The sequence below is a fragment of the Manacus vitellinus genome, unplaced genomic scaffold (genome assembly GCF_001715985.3).
Source record: "Manacus vitellinus isolate BGI_N305 unplaced genomic scaffold, ASM171598v3 scaffold_5_pilon, whole genome shotgun sequence".
NCBI lineage: Eukaryota > Metazoa > Chordata > Aves > Passeriformes > Pipridae > Manacus > Manacus vitellinus.
In genome coordinates this window covers 20,158,908-20,176,653 of record NW_021940682.1, presented here as the reverse complement: position 1 = coordinate 20,176,653, position 17,746 = coordinate 20,158,908, and the positions used below count along the sequence as shown (strand labels likewise).

Here is a 17,746-nt window from a genome sequence, read left to right as displayed (position 1 = left end):
AAGCTCGGAGAGGCGGGGACGACGCTCGTTACCCACCTGCCGCCGCCGCTCCCCCTCGGTCCAACTCGCTCCGACGGATCTCCTGAGCGCGGAGTTCAATACCCCCCATGGCTCGCGGGCCGTTGCGGAAGCCGGCGGAGCGCGTCATTCCGCCGCCGGCCCCGCCCGGCCAGCACCGCCCCGCGGTTCGGAAGTGACCGCGCTCCGGCCGCTCCCGCCCCGCCGCTCTGCGCCGCCTAGTCGCTATGAGTAGCTGCAAGCGGGACGGGCGGGCGCAGAGACGGAGCCGGCGTGACAGGCGGCCCGCGGCCCACAGGCGAACGGGCGCCGGACCGTGTTGGCAGCTTCCAGGGCTCAGGAGAGCTGCGAGCCGGGGCCAGGAGCGGCTGCCGTGCTTGGTAGTATGCGCGAGCGGCAGGCCGGCGGCTTCCGGGGCGGGGGCGGCGGGCTCGTCCCGGTGCCAGCGCGAAGGGGTGAGGGAAGGCCGTCTGGATGCGCGATCGCTGCGCGGGCAGGCCCGGCGGGAGCGCTGAGCTGCCGAGCCGGCGGGTCGCGGGTCACCTGCGCCTGTGCCGCCGGCCGCCACCGCCGAGCGCGCTGCCTTTCGGCTGCCCGCGGAGCCGAAGCGGGCACGGCCCCGCGAGGACGAGCGAAGTCCCGCGCGCTAGGAGCGGTGCGAGCCCGGGCTCGCTGTAAATACAGTAAATACTTTGCCCGGAGGACTGGCCCTTATGAGGCTGTCCTGGGGTTTGTGCAGCGTATAGGCTGAGTTTCGCCTGTCGGCAGGTGGCAGATCCCCGTTCGTGGATCTCGTACCGTGAGTGTTCGTTAGGGATTCAGCTGCAGCTCGGTACCGAAATGGGGAATAAAAGTCACGAAGGTGATTTGCAGTGAGGGCAGTTAGCCCGTGCACAGTGCTTCATTGCATTTGGTCTTCCCGTTGTTTTTATAACAAATGCAAAAGGTTGGTTGTGCCTGAAAAATGTTGGGGTTTTCTCCTTTTGTTTGGTGTGACTCAGATTTTCCGGCATTTATTTTTTCTATGAATTCATCCTGATTTGGGACAGATGGATAGGATGGGGTTGGGTGGCATGAAGTACCCATGCACCTGCCTGTTGCCTTGGTTCCCAAAGAGGAATCCAGGCTTATTATAGTCAAAATAGTGGTAGGATGTACACTGCAGTGCTGTACGGTATGCACCTATATCCTGAATTAGTTCAAACATAAATTAATGGATTTACATCTTGCAGTTAATTGTTTTAGATGAGTGAGAATTGAAGAATGGTGGGGAATCTTTGTTTTGGATTTCAACAGCCTTTATTTCAACATTTTGGATATTTTGCCTCATTTCTTAGTGCAGTGTTGGTTGTTGCTTACTACCTTGCTAAGTGATTGTCCTCATCATGCTGACATATCATTGCTGATGTACATCAAGATAAAACCCTTTTTCAGTTGTGAGGGGCATTCATTAAAAGGACACATTGATCATCCAGATTTTTTTAGGATTAGTTCCAGGTTTCATGGATTTAGTATCAGTAGCATTAATATTACCCATGAAATTCGAAGAGGAAGAAATCAGAGTTCTTAATCATTTGTTGCATGTCCTGTATTGCTTGTCCAAACACTGTTGCTCTTCAGATTTTGTACTTGTCTCTTTTATTATCTTTTAATTTTAAATGAAAATTTCATTGTGGGTGACTGACTTTATTGCCATTTGGATATTAATTTTTCTAGAATTAGCAGACCAGTCTTAAAAGAACCAAACAAACCAGTTTTCCTGCAGTAGAGAACTAAAGTTGCATATTTCTCATCTGGTTAAATTATCGTGATTTGTGGTATCATAGATACTACACAAAACAGATATTTGGGGGGGCACGTGGATTTTCTAGGTGCATTGTTCTTGTTGGCATAATATAGAGTTTTTACTGAAGTTGGTAATAGCAATTATTTTTATGGAGCAAAATGTACTATTAGCTTATAGTCAAGTGCTGACATGAGAATTTCTACAAATTTGCAGTTTGATGGATGTAAACATTAAACCTCGCTATTTTGAGAAGGAAGTTTTATGGTACTCCTTGCTCAGTAGCTAAATTAAACAATAGTTTGCATACTGTCAAGTTGGAGAGGAACAGGTTGGACAGGGTCTACCAGGCTTGAATTTCAGATTCTAACGCTTCAAACACTGGAATGCTGTTAACATTCTCACCTAGTGGCTTTTCCAGGCTGCTCACTGCAGTTAGTCTGTCACCCATAGCAGAGGGTACTTCTGATTTATTGAATACAACACCTTTTTTCCACCACCTGTGTAGAGAAGCTCCCTTTCAGAATTACACAAAGAAATTTGAACATGCACACACAGGCATTTTCTTCATAATATATCCGCAGTTACTTTTGCAGAGCCTTTTATAGTTTTGAGAATCCTAGCACAAGATGGTGTTTCATTGCTGCTAGGGAAGGTTCGATGGCTGGGAGTGAATGAAACAATGGAAAAAGCACAAGATCTAAAACCAAATAAATTTAGATTTGTGATTATCTTAAACTCCTTAGGATTGATTTTATAGTCCTTTAGCATATAGAGTATGCCCATAGAGTAGCTGCAGAATAAAATCTCTGAGAGCTGGAAATGCCTATAGCTCCTTTTTAGAATACTCCATGATCCTTTTTTCTACCATTTATCAGGCTAGGGAAAAGTTCCTTTATACAGGGACATTAGCTTGTGTCTAATAACTGTTTGGTCTGGGGCTGCAAAGTTAGGAGTTTCAGGTGCTTTTCCATAGCACAATTTATAAAGTAAACTGTAATAATAAAATGTCACATACTGTAATGAAACTACTTAATAAAGGAATTCTGTGTTTTGGTAATTTATTTCCAGGTATGTTCTCAACCAAACATCAGATACCAAACAAGTATGTAGTTATTCTGGAGATTATTTTGTTGATTTCAGACACAGTTTCTTTTATCTAAAAGTCACAGTCCCCGCAATTAAAACAAACTCCACCCTTAACATGCTTGCAGTCATATCTGTTTCTGCTCCTGAGTTGGCCTATTGAAGTCATAACTACTGTTTCTGATTTAAATTTGAGTATTTGCAAGATTGAGGTCTCTGCAGTTGGATTTCCTGTCTTTTTTTATAATATATTTTCTTAGAACTCCTAGTCTGATTTCTTCAAACGAAGTTATGTCACTTCAGCTGACATGGAAATTGGAGAAGTACCTATGGAGCCACAACATTAATGTATTTCTGCATTTTCCTACGGGGGAATAGTGAAGGTGGAATATAACTGCAGCAATAGTTAAGGCAGAGCAGCATAACTGTGCTGCTTCCAGCGCTGTGCTGAAGTTTGCTTGGGGCTTGGCTTATGCTGTTGCACACAACTGCACTGGAGCGAATTATTCCATAACACACGTAACTTTTTAAGGAGTTTTATTTAGTATGTTTATTGCCTTTTTTGTAAAAAAAAAAAGCCTATATTTGCATTTTAAAACTAATCTGATTATTTGTCCAGATTTCTGATGCAATCGAATTAATAGTACCAGGGAGCGAAGGCGTGCATGTCCAAATAATGTCAGTGTGGTTGATTTTAATCAAGTTTGACTGAGGTGTACAGAGGTCAAAAGAAAGTTGCTACAGGTTTTTTGGGACTAAGGAGCTGTGAAGAGGAAACAAACTCCATCTGTGTCTTGAATGGGGAAAAAGCTGTGGTGTAAATGCATATATTGATAGACACCAGATAACCTATTTAGACTAAAATATTGCCTTTTAAATGTGTGTAATACCATGGAAAGAGTTTTAGGTCATACAAGCAAGCACCTCATATCTGATCAGAAGGACATTTGGGCTGATTTGTCTGTGCTCACTGGATTATTTGTTATGCCTTTTGCTTCTTTTGTTGTTACCTTGACTTGGTAAACATCATCTTTATCACAACAGAATCTTGTTGCTTCCATTTAGATAGCAATAACATTCTCTATTTTTCAAAGAAGCAATTTTACACAATAGTATGCCAATGAGTTGAGTATAAGACAAATAAGGCCATAATTGAAAAAAGTATTTCTGCAGATTTCAGTATATTTGCTGATGTGCTATTTTAGGTTTATTTTACCTTTAAGAAATAGTGCTCTTTACACCTTATTTGAAAGAGAGACTGAAGAAATATCCTTGAATGTTGCTTTTGAATATACTGCATGACACTGACTCCTGGAAATAATTTCTTCTTGCATTCTCTCTTCATCTTTACTCACACTGATAAGGAAGATGAGTGTCTATCTCATTTTTTCATGGTTTGTTTGCTGTCTTTGTTCCTTCTTGTGTAGACATTATCAGAGAGACAATTGTATAAATGCGACATAGGCTTCAGAACTTCTGTCTCACAGAATAGGCAAGTCAGACTTTTTTTTATGACAATTTAGGAAACTCTGGAAGTATACACTGCAGGGGAAGATGAACTAAATTGGAAGCTGCCAGAGTCTTTTAGCTCTTAAATTTGAAAAGGGACGTAAAAAAAACTTCCTTGTGCAATTTTGATAAAGTATAAAAAGATGGTTTCTTGTTTCCTTCCCCTGCATTAATACTTAAGTTCATTAATAGTTAGATCATACAAATAGTAATGCCAGCAATCTAATGGGTAAAATACTGAATTTTGAGCCTGTATTTTGAAAAGCACAGTGTAGGAAAGAACACTTTTTTTTTTTTGCTTGTCATCTGTATAATACACATCTATTATTTTGCTAGTCTGGAATCTTAAGTAATCCTTCCCTTCAGAAAATGTGTAGTTCCATGAGCACTGGAAATAAAGGAGTCTGGTTTCCTTCAGATTTGTTTCTCTGTTGATTTATACTGATACACAAGGTGTGGACATTTCCTGTCAGGGGGACAGTATATAGATTCTCTGCTTTGTTCAGTTACCCATTTTCAAGAAATGATTGAATTTCTTTGTTAGATCTAACGAAGAACAGTCAAGAGATTCAGAAGTTTCTGAGGAGGAGTAGAAGCAATGACATATAATCCCACAGGAATGCAGGCACAGATACATGTATGCAGTGTGAATGTGCCCTGGAAGTTATATTTCACTATTCTTTTTGTGGCTTGCTCCTGTATCCTATTGGATCCTTAGAAGTTGTAGTGTTCAACATGTACCTTCCGTTAGCAGAAATTGAGAGGACTGTGACCCCTTGTTTTTTTCTTGTCTTTGTAGGATAATACGTTGGTGCACAGTTGAAACCATGGAGTCCATGCTGAATAAATTGAAGAGTACCGTTACAAAGGTAACGGCTGATGTCACCAGTGCGGTCATGGGAAACCCTGTTACCAGGGAATTTGATGTGGGCCGTCATATTGCCAGTGGAGGTAATGGTCTTGCATGGAAGATATTTAATGGAACTAAAAAATCAACAAAACAGGTGAGTTATCAAGTAAAGACATGCATTTATAGGCATTAGATAACAGATTGATAGATAGCAGTTGGTAAGTGGCAGTTAAAGCCAAAATCCAACTGGGCAAAGTAAGGTTAAGAGTAGCAAAGGGGAACAAAAACCTCAACACTATTTAAATACAGTGTTCTCAGCTATGTAGGTGATATTTGCTTTAAGCTTTCACTGCTGGAGAAAGAAGTGGTTCTGCATTCATAACATAGAATTTGCGACCAAGATCAAGAATTCATCTGAGTTAAAAGTGATCTGACAAAAAGGAAGAGTTTTTTTTTAAACATGGATGGGCTCCCCAGTTGGTTGTACCTTGCAACATTTTTTTGGCAGCAATACTGGCTTTTTAAGTTTAAAATAATTGTGAAGTATGTCATCATTTGTTGTCAGCAAAAGACACTGTAGTTTTTTGCTCAGCTGTCATACAGAAATTGAAACGTTAGAAATGTTAAGTCATGAGATACTGTAACAGGAAGGCATGGGATAGTGGAGGAGGTTGTGGAGGAAGTTGGTTGTGCCTTCTCTGTGCTGATTTCAGATCAGTATTGTTCCCTTTTAGTTTCCTTGAAGTATTAGGGTTTAGAGCACTAATACACAAACTTCTGACTCACTTGAAGTCACATGTATAAATGAGTATGGGATTGTGACTTTAGAAGAAGGTTTGCCAAAAACAGAGTTTAAGGATTGTTATTATAGAAAATTATTTTGTTGTACTGGAGAAATGTGAAAAGTCTTTTTTCAAACTTGGAGAGGAAGTAGAATTTTCAGCATGTAAATGGAAGTGTTAATAAATTGTGGCCTTCAGTTAAACTTGATGCTGAAGTGATGTGAAGTCACTTAGACAATGAATCAGCTTGCTTCAGATGTACCAAAAAGAAATGGACACAAAGGAATAACTTTGGAAAATGTATATACAGTCCATTAGATGATGGAAAAATAAACTGTAGCAAATAGAGGAGAGATATAATATGCAGAATAAATAATCTATGAAGAATGTGTGATCTGATTGTGACAGTGTTGGAATAATGTTTAATCAGGTACTTTTGCCATATCTTGAAGCATCTGTTTAGCTGTTGCAGAGCTCTGTGCATCTAGTATTTATGGAGTTTACCCAACATACCAATTGGTTAGGGCTCTTTTTTTGGTCTTACTCAACTATACAAATAAGTGGTAACATTGGAAGTATGGTAGTTTTGATAGGTTTTATACAATCTATGTGTCCAGTAAGCATTTGACCTGTAGCAGGTGTAGCTTTAAGTTCTGGAGAGTTGTAGCAAGTTTCTTCCCTTGTGTATGTACAGAATATATGTAATTGGGTACCTGTTGATCATGTTTTTCAAGCTTTGACTGGGTGTTCTGACCAATTATTTTATGGAGCTTTAGTTCAGTTGTTACCACATGTGATCCTACAGTATCTCTGTAAACCCTGACTAACATCTGTACATTTGTGTGCCATCATTGGTCATTAAAAATACAACAGCAGTTGTACTGCTGGGAATTTTAGGTGGCTGCTGATTTGACATGAAGTTACCATTCATTATTAATATTACCAGTTAGGTAACATCATGACAACATTCTGTTGGCCATTGCACAACAAAACTGTGCAGCAATGCAAACAGTTTATGGTGTGTTGTAATGCGGTATATCTATTCTTTAATATAAACTTTTTATTTCTTTCACGTGTACCTTTTGAATGTTTGCTGGGCAGTATGGAAGTGGCTGGCTGTCATTCTCCAAGGGGTAGCAGTCACTTTTGTGAAGTGATGCACATATTTACTGTATTGCAAGTGTGTATAGCTAACTTGAAGCTACAAGCTTTTAGCTTTTTTTGCAGTAAATGTGTATTGTATTCAGAGAAGCAGGATATAAGGGCTTAATTGCCCAGGTTGTTGTGACTTTACAACAACACAAGTAATAGTTTAAGTCATTGTAGCCAGATAAAACAGCTAAATTTGGAGTCTGTAGCTGTACAACAGATCCCATCAGAAATCTTTGTTTTCAGGATGAATTTGTCAGTGGACAGTTACAAATATTCCATCTCTGGTGACAGTGGATATCTATGATTGTATTCTTTTTTTCTGAGTTCGTCCTGGTTCCTGCTAGTTGTTTCTCCAGGATTTCTGAATGTTTGTGTGGGTTCTTTTAATGTACTTTGTCTTTTCTTGCTTACTTTGTAGGTGACTGAACCTAACAGAATGTGAGGAAATTACTTACCTGTGTGCATATGTTTATCTGGTTCTATACTGTAGCTGGTTTGCTGCTGTTTGTTTGAAAGATTTATGACTCTCTGGTTATATATAGGCATATAATTTTACAGTATGCATTTCAGCTCATCTTGGATTAATTAACTTAGTCTTTATATGTTTTCTGGCATAATATGGCACTTGTCCTTTCTTTTGCTTCTGTGTCTGAAAGTGCACTCATGAATAGATGGGGTGAGGTCACCAAGTTCTTGTTGGCAGCTCGGTTGTAAAACTAGCAGAATTCATTAAATAATGATTTGCACTTCCAGACTACTGTAGTTGTGTTTAACTTTTATTGTGGTAGTACTAATGTATTATGGTAGGTAGGTAAGTCAACTTTTTGTTGTTTTGCCTGTGCATATAGTAACTTTGAACTTAAAGCTTCCTGTTCATACTTTAAAGGCTGATAAATTTTAAAATTGAAATAGTTATATTGCATACCTTATCACTGAAAGAAACTAGAGGGAAAGTAGGGTTATAAAAAAACATTGACAAGCTTATAGAAAATAAAGCCCCCAAAAGAGGGAGGAAAATCTTTTTCTGGCAAAAGACCAGAGTAATATTGGAATGCTTTCCAGTGTTTTAGTTCAGAGACTGTTTTGCTTATCTCAGTGGGAGGCTTTGGTAAAATATCATGTGTTTGCATGTTGAGTTACATTTAATTTTTCATTTAAAAAATGTGTGAGTGCATATGAGTAAAATAGAGGACAAAAATGAAAGAGAAAGCAAACATAAAATTTCTAAAATCAAGCACTTTGACTGCTACCTTTAAATTTCCTTTGCTTTTGTGTTTACAATTTAGTTTTTAACATGATCAAATTTGAGTTTTTTCCATGAGAGCGCTACATTAATTCAGTTCGCAGGATAGATGGTGAACTATATTTATTAAACATTTTGTGGAGTTGGTTTTTTTGCTTCCATGTTCTGTGCTTAGATGCTGTCATTATTACTCCATGCTATTTAAAATTTCAGTATTTGAGTTTCTGTAATATATAGTGCTTGAATATTTTACATGTTTTATTAACATGCTTCCTCAATATCCAGTGGGATCAATAGGAAGAGATATTGTTCCGATATCATTACATTTCTGCAGATTTTGGAGTCTTTACTTCAGAAATAATTTCTAGTTTTGTTTGCATCTCTTTTGACACACAAACCCATTTTCTTTTTGAATGTTTGCCTTCCTCTTGGGGTCAGGAGAGAAAGGGGCGCACACCTTGGTTGCCTGGTTGCCTTCTTTTGATTGGAAAAAATTATTTCTCCCTCTTTCCCCCTTTCTTTCTCTTTTTGTAGTAGTTGCATTGGCTAAGATAGGAGCAGGATTTTTGCATTCTCTTTAGTTTGAAAGGTGTTTATGTGGGTAAATAAGGACACGTATTTTAAACTGTCAATGTGTGTTTCAAACTGGTGCATGTTTCATTAAGATTTCGGGATTGCAAATAGTCTGGGAGGATGTCGCAGGTTAACCCTAGCCAGCAACCAAGCGCCCACACAGCTACTCACTCACTTCCCTATCCCCAGCAGGCTGAGGACAGAAAATACGAAGAAAAACAAGAAAATTTGTGCTGCTCTTGGAGGGCAACAGAGAGAACAGCTGCGTGAGGTGCAATCAAGTCAACAATCTGCTCAGCCTAGTGGTGGAGCTGAGATCAAGTAGAAAGACTAAGAAGTATTAGGGACTCTGAGGAAGAGATTGACTAGTGGAGCCATACCCTGCCATACTTTAGACAAATGAACCTGCCCTCTACTTCACAAGAAGTAATGAATCCCCTACCCTCTCACCACTGGGCAGAAGGAGGGGACCTTAGAGACTGAGGGGAGTGGAAACAGGCTTCTGCTCAGCGTGGCAGGTGAATTCCCTGCCAACCTACCTTAGCTTTCCCGGTGCACTTATACCATTGATATGAGGCTCTGGAATCTGAGGATCAGGGAAATGAGAATGTAGATAAAGGTTCTTCTGGCATGGAGGAGTTGCCTAGGGCAAGGCAACCAACCCCCCACATCACTTCCTCAATTAAGAAAAAAAGTATAGTAGTCATTTGTGACTTCCTTTTGAGAGGCATTGACGGCCCAGTATGTCAACCAGACAACCCACAGGGAGGTGTGTTGCCTCCCTGGGGCCTGGGTAAGAGACATCATGAAGAAACTTCCCAGTCTGGTACAGCCCACTGGTTACTCCCCACTACTGGTTTCCAGGTGGGTACCAACCAAGTCTCAACAAGAAGGCTATGGATAGTCAAGGGGAACCAAAGGGCCTTGGGTCAACTGGTCAGGGGATCTGGAGCACAAATTGTGTTCTCTTCTGTCCTTCCAGCTGCAGGGAATGATGAGTTCAAACAAACCACGTAGGATTGCATCAAGCACCAATAGAACTTAGAGCCATCATAAAGTATTCAAACCATAACTCATGTCTTATGCTGTCCAATTTAAATACTCACTTTCTGATTCTTTTAACTTACCATCAAACAGAAGTGCTTTCAGAAGTACCATCTTGGTTTGAAATTTTGTTATTGGTCATGTCCTACTCAATGTATGTCTTTCATCCCCATCGCTGGTTCCTCTCTGCCTTGTGTCAATGTTAATATTTCATCCATCACACTTAGAGCTTGATCAGGGAGCCAGTATGGATAGAAGCAGGAAAAGTGTACTTAATTCAGTTAGTTATAGGTGTTCACCTGCTAATGGCTTAATGAAACCAGCTAAAAACCAACTTTTTGTGTATTGGGCTGAATTTCTTATTTTATATAGACTATTTCTAGAAGTTTTTAGGGTTTTTAAATTAATAATGTAACTTCTCCTGTGAGATTTTAATTAGAGTAATGGTTATAAAATGTGCAGTAGAAGAGCATAGAGTTCCTCTTGGGACTGAAAACTGTGTTTTCATATTTTTTTGTTGTTTCTAACATTTATTATTATTCATAATGCTGTTGTACAGCATATAAAAGTCACTGTTTCATGATAGCGATTTTAATTCCTTTTTTTTGTCAATTGATATACTTCTCTTTAATGACTTCCAAGATGGTGATGTAATGTAGTTTTTAATTTCACATTGACCTCTGTAATTTCAAGGTTTCATATAAATATAAACTTGATTTTCTCTCACTCCATTGCAGAGGTTGGAGAGGTTTTCTCTGGTTTAACATTTCTGTGACTTCTTTTCACACATCTTTAAGCATTAAAAAATTCTTAATGTTCTATCATGTGAATGGTCTGATCAGATTAATAGATTACTGTGACTATAAATTATTTCTAATGAAAGTTTAGTTTAATATAGATTGTACTGGTTTGGGGCAGAACACTGAGACAGGATCTGGTTTAATAAAGCTCCACTTGATATATTTAATGCCAAATGACTGCATATACACTCAGAATATTTTAACTGTTCATAGTTGATGTAAATGCTTTCATCTACTTAAAATCAAGCTGATTTCTGTCCTATGCATCTGCTGCTTTGTCGCTGTGTAGTTAGTGGGTATAGTTTATGTATTACTATTTGCAAAATCAGGAGCATTAGTACCTTAACTCTTAAAGTACATACTTTAGAGGTTATATACAGTAACCTGTCCCATGACTGGGACAAAGTAAGAACAATAAGTTTTTTTGTTTGTTTATTGTATTTGTGGCATTGTACTGTTGAATCAAAAAATTTGTGTGTGTGTGTAATTGTGTATAGGCTTGGGTTTTGGCTATGTTATATACTGATTAACTTCTGTTGATTATTTCTAGGAAGTGGCTGTTTTTGTCTTTGATAAGAAGCTAATAGACAAGTATCAAAAATTTGAAAAAGATCAGATTATTGAGTCTTTAAAACGAGGTGTTCAACAGCTGACCAGGCTTCGACACCCTCGACTACTTACTGTTCAACATCCATTGGAAGAATCTAGGTAAGCTCTAGTAAAGTTGAGAAGAGACATTTTTAATCATTGTTTTGGTATTGGATGTAAAATATCTGGAACACTGAACCCACACATGTGATGAGATTCAAGTTTACTGTATTTATTCATAGGAGAATTGTTCTTTCTATACTCAGCACACTCAGCTACTGGTAGAAACACCGGAAGCACAAAACCCGTCCAGTTGCTTGCTGTGGTAGAAAGTGACGTAACGGTTTTTGGAGGGGATTCATAAAAGAAAGGTTTGCTTAGAATATTTGTATGTGTAACGTTGTGCAAGCATGCTACAAGATTTATTTAGAATTTCAGGTCTTCCCAGAGCACCTATTCTTGAAGAAATCTGTCATGGGCTCCTTCTGGAGACACTGTACCTGGTCTTTTTCTTTTGTGTCTCCCAAGTAACATACACTTGTGTTGAACTGTTGAACACTTTATTCCTCCTTTATGGGGCAAATGGATACTTGATGTACCTGCACAGTTGAAGTAGAGAAAGAAAGAAAGACCATATCTTTCTGACCCTAGTGTGTAGGTAGTTTTCCCACTATTAATAGCATGTGTCTACTACAAATTATTGGTATTCAATATAATTATATTTATATAATATATATAATGATGTATAGATCTTTACATGCATTTATATAATGAATAGCTCCTTATTTATACTAAATATTTAATATGAATATGTTTACTTGCAACTTGTCAGTTAATTCCATTAACAAAGCTGGTAACCAATATTCATCTATATCTAACTTGTTATTGGAGAAAAGGATTAAACAAACAAGTTGAAAGTTAACTCATGATATCATTGCTACCCATTAAAAATAGTAGTGTGAGGAGTCCCAGATAATTTACAAGACATTCAATTTGTTACATTGTTTCCCTGTAAAAAGCATATGTGGTTTTGGGCATCATTTTTATTTTTAAAGTGTTTTCTTTTTTTTTATCCTACTATTAATTTCATTCTGATATTATTCAGGAACCGTTAGAGAAGCTACACTGTATAGCAGACATCAGCTTTTGCAATATTCAGTTACTCTAATTAGATTTATTGCATCCTTCCATTACGTTGGTTTGGAGCCTTTAATTAGCTTCTAAAGCAGAAAATAAACACTCGTCCTTTTATTCCCTCAAAACAACAGTAATCACAGAGTTTATGCTATGAAAACCACTGAATAGTTCCCTAGGTATTTTCTATCATCCATGCCCTCAACCATAACTAGATGTATAAGCTCTGTGGTAAAGTTGAAGTCAGATTGAAAATGAACGACACTGTCTTTCTGTGCTCTGATTCTTCTTTGTGATTTCAACAGAAACAACTTTTATAGCCCTGGTTGTGCTAATAGACATGTGAAAGGTATGTCATTAACAGAATGGTAGGGAGGAAACCAAGCAAAGAAGTTCTGTCAGGTTGACTGACACCTATGATTTAGTATATTTTACTTTTCAGTTGTTTTTCCTTTAGAGAAGCAGTAGATAAAACTAAAATCTGATGAGTAATAGGAGGTTTGCATGTTTCAGCAGCCTTATTTTACCTCAAAGACCAAGCTTGTTAATTATTAAAATACTTTAAAAGTATGTGGGAGATCCATGCTGAGACATTGTGATATTTTTGTGGAAAGAACAAAAATTTAGGTTCTGTCTTCTTGCCTGCAACTTTATATTCAAAAATATATCTTTGTTACTGTTACTTGGTGTCTGTTCTCTCTATTCATGCTATGCAGTATTTAGTGTTCTCATGAATTAATTGTCCTTAAAGCATGTATGTGTGCTACCATCCATGTAATGCTTTCTCCAAAAAAAAACTTTAAAACAATTAGGAAGTGATTTGTAATGACTGTCCAGGACCTCCACCAGTGTGCAGACCAGTATAAAGAATGTGGATATAAAGAATGACTCTGTGTTGGAGTTTGGGAAACTAAGACATATATTGGTTTCAGGATCAATTTAGAAATTTGGAATTTTGAAGCACAGTGTTATGTGTGCAGAAGTTTGCTTCAAACACAGTTGGCACAAAAATGCATAAATAAGACCAGTAGTTTTACATGAAGAAAAGAATCGATAAAACAACTTAGAAAACAGTCACTTCACATGCAAACTGCAGTTCATACAACAAGTGTATTTGTGTTTGTAGCTCTTCTTTTCTACTACTCTGCAAAGAAAAAGAATATTCAGGTGCTACTTTATATTATATTAATTTTGTTTCTGATCATTGAACACATTAAGTATTGCTTCAATCAGGGACATGTCAATTTTAGGCACGGGTAAAAGCCTGATTTTACAAGTCTTAATAGTAGTAAAACTTATTTGCTTGATCTTGGATCAGGACAAGAATGTCTTTTTTTTGTTAAAACTTTTTATGAAGCACTGTGTGTATCATTAGTGATTTATGTGAATATTAGAAAATAAAATAACTTAATTCTAGTATTTTTTTAATACTTCAGGTATTGATATATTTCTCTTTAGTATAATATTATAAGAATTCAAAACCTGAAATACAATATGGTTTTTGGTAGCACCAAGTGCACTGGTAATATATAGTATGATGTTTGCGTGGTTCTTTATTCACAATCAGGGGACTTATTACATTTACTTACAAGAAATTCTTTAATGCATTTCCTATACAGGGATTGCTTGGCATTTTGTACAGAACCAGTCTGTGCAAGTTTAGCTAATGTTCTTGGCAACTGGGACAACCTACCTTCTCCTTTACCATCTGATATTAAAGAATACAAACTTTATGATGTGGAGACCAAATATGGTTTGCTTCAGGTATGACAGGTTGCCCGTACAATTTTCATGTGCATTTAGTATTAATAATTTTTTTATGAAGTCTGTAAACTGACAAAGTTTTGTCTACCTCTAGTAAATCAAATAATTGCAAAGTGAGAGATAATAGTGCCCTGATCAGTCTAAGTGGGAGAGAGGATTAACGCTGGAGGCTCTAAGTTACTACTCTTTTTTGCTTATTTTGACATGTAAAACACAAAATTCAATTAATTTTTATTTTCCGTATAAATGTCCATGCTACAGCTGTCTCTCCTCTATGTGAAACTTTACCTTCTGTGGAGGACCAGTAGCTCCTAAGTTTTGTTTGGTGAATATACTGATCAACTTTGTAAAGCATTTTTGTTCTTCTGAGATCATAGTGTGGCCTGAGGGGAGGGGGGAATGCACCACCACACTTATGCTGTGATGGACGTTAGTAATCTCATCTGCTAATTACCCATCTGTGTTTAATTTTCTCCATGCGTAGTTTCCAAGACATAGGCTAAAATAGTGGTGAAAAATTGTTTCTTAGTTAATTTATGAATTTAATTGTGACCGTAGGAACAGAATTTTTAGAAATGTCTTACAGGATGTTTGGGGAAATACTTAACCTGAAATAACAATCTTTTATTAACAGGTTTCTGAAGGCTTGTCATTTTTGCACAGTAGTGTGAAAATGGTCCATGGAAATATTACTCCTGAAAATATAATTTTGAATAAGAGTGGAGCATGGAAAATTATGGGCTTTGATTTTTGCATCCAATCAACAAATCCATCTGAACAGGAGGTAATAATTTTGTATTTATCATCAGTAAATTTCAAATTCAGATCTTTGTCTGAAACCAGTTTCATGACCTTGCGTTCCAGTACAGAATCATTTAATATTCACCTCTGTATTTTGTTGGCAGGAATTTTGAACATATGGCACAGGTCTGGATTTAATTGCTGCATTTGGTCATCACAGAAAAAGAGTCTGTGTTGGCTCAGTGGAGTCAAAATAGACTAGTGGTGTTTTCAGACAGAGGCTGAAGCCTATACCACTTGTGCTCACCTGCATGTTGGATGACATGCAAAGCTACCTAATTTAATCTATTGCATCCACTCAGTGCCTGATTACTACCTCCTGCAATGAATTTCCATCATAGCTTATGTTTCTCTCTTGCAGAGGTGCTTTGATTTTTACATTACAGTTCCCAGCTCTAATATTCAGACTTAAATGCATCAGGTAATCACTCTAAGCTACAGACAGAGATTCTTAACAGTTTTGCCTTACTCTAATTCTGTTTGATTCATAATTGGATTTGAGTAGCTTAGTTGTTTTTTGCTGCTTGAGTTTCTTATTGAAAATAGTCTTTAAAAATCCCTAATAAATGTACTTTCTTTTACTTTTCTTCCTTCTCTTGTAGCCAAAGTTCCCTTGTAAGGAATGGGATCCAAATTTGCCATCCTTGTGTCTTCCAAATCCTGAGTATCTGGCACCAGAATATATTCTGTCTGTGAGCTGTGAGACAGCCAGTGATATGTACTCTCTAGGAGCTGTTATGTATGCAGTGTTTAATAAAGGGAAACCAATTTTTGAGGTCAACAAGCAAGATATTTATAAAAGCTTTAGTAGACAGCTGGATCAGGTATTCTATTTGTGACTATTATTCATTGATTTTCATATTTGAAAAGTTATTGTTTTAAAATAGATTTAAATATGTAGAACACTGTATCAGTGCTTCAACATAAACCATCTGATAACGGTATCTTGCCTTGCATACTGTCATTATAACAAGAAAAAAAGAATCCTAGAAAAATATGGGAAATAAAAACATATCTAGAGAAGGTTACATGTACCAACTTTATAAACTACAGATTGCATTTTTCATCTGAATTCTCTGTAAACCTGTTGAATACTGGTCTTGTGGAATAATGTTTACTTGTTGGAGTGAACAGTATGAAACATGGCAGTGAATTACCTATGTAGGACCATTGAAAGAGGGCTGAGTTTGGAGTGACTTGATCACTTGACGTTGTAATTGGTATCCACATAGTCCAATATTTTGCATTCTTTGTGGACTGTGCACATTAACAGAAGACAGTGTCATGGTTTAAGCAGTTAATTGGATCAGATGACATAATGTCCATTCATATGCAGCCTGCCTTTGTTGTAACTTCTTTGGGTGCCCATTGCTGTAGCTATGTGCCCTGTGTTTTAATGTTCGCAGACAACACCTCATGGAATGACATTTGCCTGTTTAAAGATACCATGTTTGTGTTCTCTGATAACCTGAACAATGGGAAGTTGAAAATAGTGGAATGGAACCTGAAACAGCTAGACTGTGGGGAAACAGAGAAGACTATGAGGACTCAGAAACAAATGGGTTATAGAAGGGGAGACGGGAGGGATATCAAAGGTGTGGGTAGAAAAACCATCAAGTATAGTCCTGTTGTATACTGGAAATAGTTATATACAGGATTTTGTGACTTCATGGTGCATGTGCTTAAATTACTTACGCAGCTGAGCCGTTTAAGCTCCACTACTCTTCAGAATATACCAGAGGAGGTGCGTGAACATGTAAAGCTACTCTTAAATGTAGCTCCAGCAGTCAGACCAGACGCAGATCAAATGACTAAGGTCAGTTCATGGAAAATAAAGTAGCCATAGGATAGAGGGGAAATAGTGTTGGATGTGTAGATCTATTTTAAAGTGGTTTTTGTTAATCATTTTAGTTGAAATGTTAAATGTTTTTGAACTATTTCGGAAATAATGTTTGTTGATGCCAGAAGTTGTCCTTATGCTGACCTTTGTTTATATAGAAAAAGTGGGTACTGAGACAGAATTTAGAATAATTATTCAGTGCAACACTGTTTTACTCCTTTCCAATACAGTTGGAAGCTTCTCTATGCTGTATTTTTATACAATTCAGTATTTAAAACTGTATTGGAAGGATTTTGAAACGATAAAATGATCAAGGGCTATAAATGTAAGGATTAACTTTTGTCTTATGATTTAAATATGCAGAAGAATAAAGTATATTCAGAAATTAATTGCAAGTAGGATAATGTAAGTTTTCATTTGACAAACTGTTGCTCTTCTTTCCTATCTGAAAGTAGAACTTTAAAGCCTGGTTTTTCCTTTGTCTTATACTCCTTTTTCTTATATCTGATAGCCTTTCAGGTTTCTGTTTATAGATTTGCTTTGCTAAATAATTTTATTCTTTTGCTGTCATATAAAAAGATTGTACGCAGAGAGAGAAATCAATGTTTTAACAGTTGGAAGAAATAGTGAGTGCAGAAGAGAGGGGGAGCAGGTAATGACTTCTGTCAGCATATATGCTGAAAGATGGCAAGTGAGGGAATCGGCAAATATTTCTCCAGTATCAACTCACTTGTCTGAAGGAATAAAACAAATCTGTAAATGGTTGTATTAAGCAGTAT

The 17,746-nt window shown here is 37.6% G+C and overlaps 1 protein-coding gene across 2 annotated transcripts in view; it reads left to right on the top strand.

Annotated features, from left to right (window-relative positions):
* Window positions 1-5,199: 5,199 nt before the first annotated feature.
* The window catches only part of SCYL2 (SCY1 like pseudokinase 2), a 31,765-nt gene continuing 19,218 nt past the window's right edge, over window positions 5,200-17,746 (top strand). For both annotated transcript variants that reach the window (XM_008920238.3, XM_018080595.2), the window contains exons 1-6: window positions 5,200-5,400; window positions 11,391-11,548; window positions 14,182-14,326; window positions 14,961-15,110; window positions 15,730-15,951; window positions 16,827-16,943. In XM_008920238.3, coding sequence (XP_008918486.3) covers window positions 5,224-5,400; window positions 11,391-11,548; window positions 14,182-14,326; window positions 14,961-15,110; window positions 15,730-15,951; window positions 16,827-16,943 — 969 coding nt within the window. In that variant the 5' untranslated portion in view covers window positions 5,200-5,223. The remainder of the gene's footprint in view (window positions 5,401-11,390; window positions 11,549-14,181; window positions 14,327-14,960; window positions 15,111-15,729; window positions 15,952-16,826; window positions 16,944-17,746) is intronic.